The sequence below is a fragment of the Protomyctophum bolini genome (genome assembly GCF_963924005.1).
Source record: "Protomyctophum bolini genome assembly, chromosome: 5".
Lineage (NCBI taxonomy): Eukaryota > Metazoa > Chordata > Actinopteri > Myctophiformes > Myctophidae > Protomyctophum > Protomyctophum bolini.
In genome coordinates this window covers 14,072,511-14,082,189 of record NC_137866.1, presented here as the reverse complement: position 1 = coordinate 14,082,189, position 9,679 = coordinate 14,072,511, and the positions used below count along the sequence as shown (strand labels likewise).

The 9,679-nt window shown below is 41.7% G+C and overlaps 1 protein-coding gene across 1 annotated transcript; it reads right to left on the bottom strand.

Annotated features, from left to right (window-relative positions):
• Nucleotides 1-82: 82 nt before the first annotated feature.
• On the bottom strand, nt 83-8,368 carry zmynd12 (zinc finger, MYND-type containing 12; the record flags this gene model as incomplete). Its single annotated transcript, XM_080762786.1, has 8 exons — nt 83-469; nt 2,520-2,668; nt 4,167-4,260; nt 4,721-4,843; nt 5,346-5,515; nt 5,770-5,941; nt 6,549-6,690; nt 8,127-8,368. 8 exons carry the CDS (start codon nt 8,366-8,368, stop codon nt 350-352), a joined length of 1,212 nt encoding a protein of 403 aa, XP_080618912.1. The 3' UTR covers nt 83-349.
• Nucleotides 8,369-9,679: the final 1,311 nt, after the last annotated feature.

The window sequence follows — 9,679 nt, the reverse complement described above, 5'->3', positions numbered from 1 at the left end:
TAACATGCCCAGAATTAAGGACATCAGTGGTTAACCCTATATGGTACAGCAGTGTGATAGACTACAATTTACAATAAGAGCAGACGCTCGTAATGCAGAGCGACTTACAGTGAGCAAGAACATGGTAATACATCAAATACATAGAAATAGTCATCAAGGATCATAAGAAAGCTAAGATGCTAACATCCATCTAACAGTAGAATATCTGGAGACTGAAGAGGTGAGTTTTCAGACTACGGCGGAAGATTGACTACAGAGGAGCGCACAGTCTGGTGCATACATGTAACAACATACAGTAGGTCTGGGTAGATGATGGGCAGGGCAGCCTTTAGTCAGCCAGCCTGTTCCGTTATTGGGGTGTGTGGGTTCTCTTCTGTACCAGCTGCAGCAGGTCCTGAATAGGCTCTGTCAGGTTGTGGTTTGGTTCTAGCTCGCTCAACTGCAGGGCCCTGTTGCCACAATCCAGGGCCTGACACACACACACACACACACACACACACATGGAAATAAACAAACAGGCTACAGCTGTTATACCGTTAAGGGCAGAGTTAAAGCTCACTTATATAATGTTGTGAATTGGGGCCGTGTCCCAGTGGGTTTGACACTCACTCCTGATCACCCAATCAGATGGCAGACTGGCAGTGGTGGAAAAAGTACTCACATTTTCAACGTGAAGTAAAAGTATCAATACTGCAATACAGAAATACTCCGTTACAAGTAGTTCTTTAGAACGTGCATTGTGATTAAGCAATCAAAAAAGCATCTCAGCCCTCAATGGTTTTGGCCTCACTTGGACTTATTTCGAACAGAAAGAGTAGTCAGTTGAGGCATAAAGCAGGTGCTGCACTGTAAGTGATGTGTGCTCTTTTTGTCCCTTCCAATTTAATTGTTTATCCTGTGTACGTAGTTCTCACTCCTGATTGGATCAAATTAGTATGCCCGACCTGATTATGTATTTTCCATTTATAAATAGCCGGAGACAACAGGGAGACCCCTGTTACTGAACAAACATGCTATAGCAATGATTACCACAGGAATACAGTGTTATTTAACATTTGGGGTATTAATAATACCCCAAATAATCACTTTCGGCACCTTAACTTAGGATGCATAATATAAAACCTAAGCTAAAATGACCCCCCAATGTTGTGCTCCTGCACAAGCAGTGTTTCTCTATTATGCCACAGCTAACTGGAGTGTCTGGAGTGTTTTGTTTTCTTTAGGACAGTAAATCAGAGAAACAGGAAATGGCAAGATGATACCCCAAACTGCTGACACTAGGCAATCTGTGAATTTGACTAGAATGCAAATAAATGCTATTAGAGAGCATGAACATCATGCTCGCGGGCCTCTGGCAGGTAAAAATTCACCCTTTGAGAGGTTGTCTTTTGCATTAAATGTCTGATCTGTGGTATAGCAGCTCTCCTCACTTCATACATTTGCAACCTTATACACTGCCATGACAGCAAAGGGCATGCTGACATTGTACATACGTACATACTACATACACAGACACACACAACCAGACACAAATACACACGCACGTATGCATTCACGCAAACACGAGCGCACATGCACGCATGCAGATCAGAACTCGGCCAAGTCCTACTACATCCTGGCATTGAGCCACTAGTGTAGTGTGGGAAATGGATTAAGAACTGGCCTGTGAATGGTAAATAGACACACACAACTAAGCTACAAGACGGGATATTAGAAATACAAACGGAAACTGGTGAAAAGATTTCTTGAATGGATATTAAAGACTTTTTGAGAGTGTGTCATGGTGTCTGGTTTATCCCTTCCCCTCTCCTCTGACCTACTAAACTTGAAAGACCTCTAAGTCTGTGACCATCATCTGTTTGATACAGGCCTTTTTTTACATACTCTTTTTTTTGCTGTCTCTGAATGTCAGTCAAACCACCACTAGCATGCTGCTGAAAAGCAGCACACTCAATTTACCTCCAACCTCCAATAATACACTACTATGTAATACGCTATAATTCCTGACCTGTACTGGCATGCATGAAACCAGTGAGTGAAGTCAGGACAGAGATGCGCTGGTATAGGATCAACTCCCTGACAAATCCTACTGCCAATCCAGCGTGATAGTCTTTAAGGCTTTAGTAATTACAGCTGAGCTAATTCCACCACGAATGAGACGGTGCAGCATACAGTAGAAAATGTGTCACTGTGTCAAAATGGAAGTGGCAATCTTCACAATGCAAATTAAAGCACACATGGCATTTTTTACTATTTTTCATGAAGGGTAAGGGGCAAGATAGGGCCCATATATGTGCTATATCATGCGCCACCCCTTATATATCCCTAAACGTATTTCCAATTATTTACTATTTTGAAAAGCATTTCAAAACAGTTCTGAAATTTATTTTCTTCTTTTAAACATGTTTTTCAAGATAGTAAAATATGGCAAAGAAGTTACAAAGGAATAAAGGGTACGATAGATCCATTGGAAAGTATATAAAACAGTGTGCCAAGTGATCTCTTTATTGCGCCCTCACCTTCAGTCGGTCTCCTCCCAGGTACCAGAGCATGGCCAGGCAATGGGCTACCAGGGCAGTCTGTGGCGTGTCCTCCTGCCTGGAGTCCTTCTCTCCAGAATCCAGTATGGTTGTAAGCATGTGCTCCACCTCAGCCTGCTGGGCCTTGTCTAAAGCCCAAACCACACCAAAGGGTTGAGACGGGAGAAGACGGTTTTAGCGTTCGTCCCAGCAGTGTGATATATGACCCAAGTGATTCAACTGGTTCAATTCAATTGGCCCAAACCACACCAATGGGTTGCCATGCAGCCGTTTGGTTGCGAGGAGTTGCATGGCGACACATTGGTGTGGTTTGGGCATCAAATCAAACGGAAACATAACACATTTACAAAACAATGTACGACTATGGTATTTAGCATGTCGGCTACATTTCTGTCTGCCATTTTCAAAATATTTGTATACATTTGAAAACTGAAATGGCACATTCTGCACAGCGTGTAATTTCCACTTTTGGTATCTGCTGGGAGACAAACCCACACAAACAATGTACGACTGTACGACCATTTTGAAACCTGAAATGGCACATTCTGCACAGCTAACTATAATAACAGCTCAGCCAGGTCAGGTCACACGCCCCAGTGGCCGATCACGACAGGAAGCGAGGCTAAATTGCATTGAGGCCTACAGTTGCTACTGGAGACAGTATAATGGTGCAGACAGAGGACGTGTCAGTGATGCTCCTTAAGTCAGCCGCCATGACTGCCTGGTGTTAAGACAGGCGCAGTAGGCTAACATGGCTAAATATAGTATCGCTGACCTTATTTTCAGTGATACGCCAATGGAGCTCCATGCATGCTCTCTAGGCTGGAGGGGAGAAGATGCTGACAGTGAGTGGCTGATGACATCATCTAATGCTGCACAGAGCTTCAGTGGCAGAATGGCACAATAAAAGTGCAATTTGCTCAGCTGGATCAGATAAGGTGGATCATTAAGCACATGAACCCTAGCGTGCCTATAGACTGTAAAACAATATGGATGAAGGGAGCTATGGCATCGCCCATTGGTTTCTACACACCTGTTTCAAAGCAAATCCATTATCCACCACATTGGATTTCATCAGTGATTTTTAGATGCCCATTATGTGCAGTGACAATAAATCAAATCTATCTATCTACCTACCTTACCTACCTACCTACCTACCTACCTACCTACCTATCATTTCTATTTACAGTGGGTGTTATAAATGGTATAGCCAATTCCCATCTGTTTTCTATTGTATTCTATTCCTTAACCTTGTGATTTAAAAAATAAATACCTATGAGAACTCAATATAGACCCATAACGATGAACACAGAATTTATGTTCATCATATAACATGTAACTTTAAATATAGGAATTCCATACAATATTTAAATATACAGCATTTATGCATTCGCCAGCTGCCAATAAAGTTTAATATACAATTTTATGGTTCATAAAGGATAATAACAGATGTTGCAGACGTTCAGTCATGAACACATCAAAGTACAATACAATTTTAATATGCTGAGTTTGATTCATCCAGTAAATATTTTCCTCAGATGTTCTAGTGTTTATTTGATATTCTGTTGCATCTTGTTTGATCATTAATCATCTATTCTATTCTATTTTATTCAAAACAAGACTCACCAAAAGGAGCTTCAGATGACACAATGGATTTTTGGGCATCATCAGTGTGGCTCTCAAACTGTTTGGTCAGATGGGAATGCCATGTACTTGCCACCTACAATGCGAAGACAAATCGAGGTACAAAGACGATTTAAATAGAGCGCCTACTGTACAGTTATACTGTTAAGTAAGGTCGTTAAGGTCTTTCTCTGTAGTGCCTGCTGTGCCTCACTTACTCAATCTTGTAATCAATCTTACTCATTTAGAGAAAACACTGAATGTGTTCAGATGCACTTTGTTGCAGTTTCTGTCCACCCAATTAGAAAAATGACACTTTGAGGGCTGGGAAGCGAGCAAGTGACCCTACATACCTTGGGTCAGGGTTGTAAATATTATTGATTTTTTTGCCCACTCAGCTCATACTAACTTGAGGTCAGTCATCAGTCAGGGAGGCAGGCACGGCATGTTTAGCATTTGTCATGTCATACATAAAAGCACATTAAAATACATAAAAGCATAACAGAGAAGGAATACAAATAAAGTCCATGTAAAGCCAAAATAAGAATATCAAATACCTCAGAGTATAGGGAATGAGCAATGGGCATCTTCCCCTGTTTCACAAACACATTTGCCATGAGAAAATATCCGCTGCAGGCGACAGTGCTGTGCAGACCGTATTCTTCACTGGCATAGTACACCTTAACACAAAAGAAGACTGTCTGTCAGACTTGGAATCAGCTTTATTCTCTTGGTGAGAGAATTAAGAATTGCCACTAAATGCCATTTAGGATGTTTTGTTTGATACCACAGATGCAATGGTATAAAAAAAATAAATTAAGCTGAAATCAGCAGCCTGCGGTCATTCGCCTCGGAAGGTTGCAGCAGAGTTTTAAAAGGATACAATTATAACTGGGTAACAAATGTAATAATACGTTCGTAGCAATGTGAACCAATTCAGAATAGTCATATGAGAATAAAACTGAAACGAGATTAATAATGAATCAAATAATAAATCAATGATCAAACAGGAATACAAATTGTATTGTGTGTCACAGGTCTATCATTACAATCAGTGAGAAAATCCATCGTTAAATTTACATCTCAGCTCAGCTCAGCACAGATGTTAGTAACAAGGTTTTCATTGACTTGACATTATGTTATTGCCAAACACATTGGCACGCTGGCAGCAAAGATACAGACATCATTGGCGAAGCTGAGCAGGGCGGCCTCCAGGTTCCCTTTGGCGGTATGGAGCCGACCCAGGCTCCTGTGCAGCTGATGGCGGACTGCCTGGCCGCAGTCTGGCTTCTTCATTACTGTCCACTCTGCCTGGGATAAGTACTCCTCTGCCTGGGGTAGACTGCCCAGACCTGGATATATTATTTGCACAGGTCACACATGCAGAGAGAGAGACATACAATAAACAAGCACACATGCAAGCCTGCACACACACAGCCTGCAGCGCACAGTCTAATTTCCTTGTGTTTAATGACAAAAGAAATCCACAGAACTATGTATTACATATAGCAGTAGCACTGGCATTCTTTGCAGCTAAAGGCAAAACCAAACACTAGAATTATTGTAGGTGGAATATCATCAGTTACAAATGTCTCCGTGCACCCACCCATGTTGGCTTCACCCAGCAGCAGGTAGGCAGGGACCAGCTGGACGGCACTAGGACCATAGACGTCCATGGCACAACGCAGGGAGAGTCGGGCAGCCGGCAAAGCCTCCTGGTACTTTCCCTCAGAAAGCTTGCTCTGGGCCACCTCCCTGGAGATCTCCATCAGCTGCTCCTGGGAAACCAAACACCAGATGCGTTTCTTTTGCAAAAAAGACCCCGCTCCTTTTTCTATGCAGATCATTTGGAAATCTGAGGTAGAAACCAATGGTGGAATTTGATGCTGTAAGCCAGCTGAGGGTCCATCTGGGTTTGAATGGATGCAGAAATCTTTCTAATTGTTGTACAAAAAGTCTTTATATGACTATAGACTCCAAATATAGAGCTGGCAATTTAAATGGAAAAGCAAAGTGACTGGGCCAGACAGTGGGCCTAATAGAGCCTTGTACAAAAAGGAAAATATTATAGGGGAAACATTGATTTCAGCAGTGGTAAAATAAAAAATGAAAAGTGAAGAGATCTCTGCCTATATTTAGCTGTACAGCCTGTACATGAAAACATGGCAATATGTTGCAAATTATTTTGATCTGTTCAGGCCTCTGCGGCGATTCCTCTCATGATTTTTGTCAATGGTATATGACTTGGTGGTGGTATATTTATTTGAATGACTATATTTGCATAAACGTGTCACAGCTATGAGTGTTAGTGAATAGGCTGTGGGTGAGTGCATCCAGTCAACCATCCCTATTATGTCCTCATGGGACACCGCATACACTCCTCACCTGTTTGAGCAGTGTTTGGGCGTGGCAGGCTTCACGATCACTCAGCAGGGAATATAAGGGTGGCGGGGTGCGAATGGGAACAAGCAGCTGACAGATCCGCTCGTGGATTCCCACCCAGTCAGCACGCTGGTGCTCTGTGTCACTGGAGGGGAAAATAGAAACACAGGCAGTACACGCCTGCTGTACACTGCATCCAAGTATGAAAATTGGCACCCTCCTGTCCTTTCCTCTTCCCCTCCCACTTGGTCCTGACTCCTGCATGCATGGGGCAAAGGAATTTCTACTTGGCATATAAATGCAGTGGGCTAATACTATCCAGAACACAAGATGGTCTCTAGGGTCCAACGAGATGCACTGTCTGTCTTGAATTAATCCGATTGCTTTGATATAAGACACTAAGGATAAATCTAACAAGTCAATTCGCCCAAATGCACCTCTAGATAGTAGATATATCCTTTAGTTAGTACATAGACACACACACACACACACACACACACACACACACACACACACACACACACACACACACACACACACACACACACACACCTATAGGTGATTATTTTTAAAGCTCCTTTTTAGCAGATCTACAAGCGTTACGGGCTTGTAGATCGGCTATTTCCATTACTTCTTAATTATACATAATTTTTTTATATAAATTCTTAGATTTGTTCCGTTTGTTTTAACATTTATACAATTATTTAACAAATAAATATTTCTTTAAATGTTTTAATTGTAGGAGAAATAAACGTCTTGTGAGTGTCCCTGACCATAAGATTTGGTCTGTGACCTGGGGGAGACATGGCACTGATGGCAGCCCCTCCCACACATGTTTTCCCTTCCCCTCATCCTTTGTTTTTTTGCAGCACACTTGAGACAAGTTGAGGGTGTGTATGGACAATGTTCCATTGATTCATAAATGCGCGTCACATGAAACACATTCGAAAGGCTTGGAAAGACACCATTGAATCACTGACAGTCTGACACTGTAAAGAAGCTGGTAGTCCAGTAATAATGTCACTTGACCTCTAACTAATTGCAAAAAAACCAAACTCAACTGATTTTGTATCCTAAATGTGTCCTGAATGAGAGGAAAAAAGTTGCCTGTAATTGCATGGGGGGAAATTATAGTTTTAATTCAAAATGGCCGCCAACTACACTATTATTACATAATGCTATTACATATCTTGAAAGCCGAACACTGTATGAAGTCGACATTTGACAGGTGTGTTGCTGAGGACCCATGGAAATGCAGTATCAAATTTGAACTTGTTTGGATGAGCGGTTCTTCAGAAAACTGCAATTACAGTAAGTGGCCCATTCAAAACAAGCATACCTGTATATGTCCAACGGACACCAGTTTCATTCAGATTGAATGTAACAACAAAGGTTTACTGTCTGAGGCAAAGATCAGGTATGTGACAAAGGTATAAATATACTACTGTTAATTTTTGTCATGATATTGATCCACTTTAGGATTGGTTAAATTATGCGCACACACACACATTATGACACTACAAAATGTCATTTTCATCCTCGTCATCATTGTGCATTTGAATTGAGTTAGTGCAGCTGGACCCTCTGTAGTGTCCACATGCCGGAGTGCACTCGATATTGTTCTTTTTGCATGTGCATCTCAGGGTGCTGCAGTCAGACTGGCAGTTGCACTTGATGACCCGCAGAAGCTTTTCTGGAGCAGGTGGTAGGGTTGTCTGAATTGGCACAAACCCTTCATCACATTTCTGCCATCCCCACTCTGTAGGATTTGGTCCTTCTGTAGATCCCTGTGCATGTTCACTGTGTGCAAGCTTATGCTGCATGAGGTCAATTAGATCATTTATGGTGATCTACTCATCATCATTTTCTTCAATATACTTAACAACCTCATAGAATGCTGCTATCCTCTCATCAACTTGAGGCCGGCCAGCCTTCACCCTCTTGGACTCTTGTGTGTTTATGTCATGCGCTAATGGTATCTGTTTATTAGTGCGAACATTCACATTGCAAGTCTGGTGGTAGACTGCATCTGCTGCGTGTAGGTCATGCACATGCAGAATCCGTGCCTTCACAGTCTCTGACCAATCGTCACCTCGTTCGTGACAGATTTTCAAAAGTGTATCCTTGGTTTCAATTGTCTTGACTTCGAGAACACCATATTTATTTTTCTTGTTTACAAGCTGAACTGGTGTACCACAAAAGAGGCAATGAGTTTTGTAAGAGAACCCCGTTGAACTCGATCTTAGTGTATGACTTTCACTGCTTGTACTTGATTCTGACTCTTGTTGCCTCCTTAGGGTTAGGCAACCCTGCAGCAACAGAACACATTACAGATACCAAGTTACAGCAATGACACTACTGCATGGGGTCTTCTAGTCTATCTACTTTGTTATAGCAAATGCTCCACAACAACACAGTGAAACAGTGAACAGTGAAACATTCCTTTAAATCTCATCATGTACTTAATTATCTGTTTTGAATCTCAGGTATGTTTCCATACATACATTCCATTGCAATTGTCTCATCAACCTATAGTACACACCTTAATGAACTGACACCAACTATTTAAGCTACGTTGACAAACAAAACTAGTTTAGCCTGTAGAACTTCCTGTCTCCTCATGTCCCCAAGTAACACTGTCCTCTGAAAGGCCACCTGCAATAACCTTAACCTAATATGAAGTATAATGCACACCCATTCACCTTTGCAGCTAAGGGTCCCTTTCTCGGTACTTACTGTATAAGACCCATTTATTGAAATCCCAAACATGGAATATTCTTGGACCATGCATTATGCCACATATAATGCCTGTCTCAGGACGGCCACCTGCCAGTATACAGTGGATAACTTCCCAGTCTTGCTGGGTAAGTTAGTTGGGTAACTATATATCTAACTACTTTAACCCTGACATCCTGATTTTGGGCATGTCATTATAGGCTAAGAAGAAAGGACAATTGCTGATCTACAAGGTAACAACATGACGTAATGTGTTGTAGCTTTTCCCCAAAAATAAGTTTTGATAAGTGACTTATTTTAAAATGTGTAGCGCAGTGGAATAGAGTAGACAATATATGACACGTCAAGAGTCTATTAGTACTTTAGGCTATACATTTGGTGTTCTGGTAATATCATTG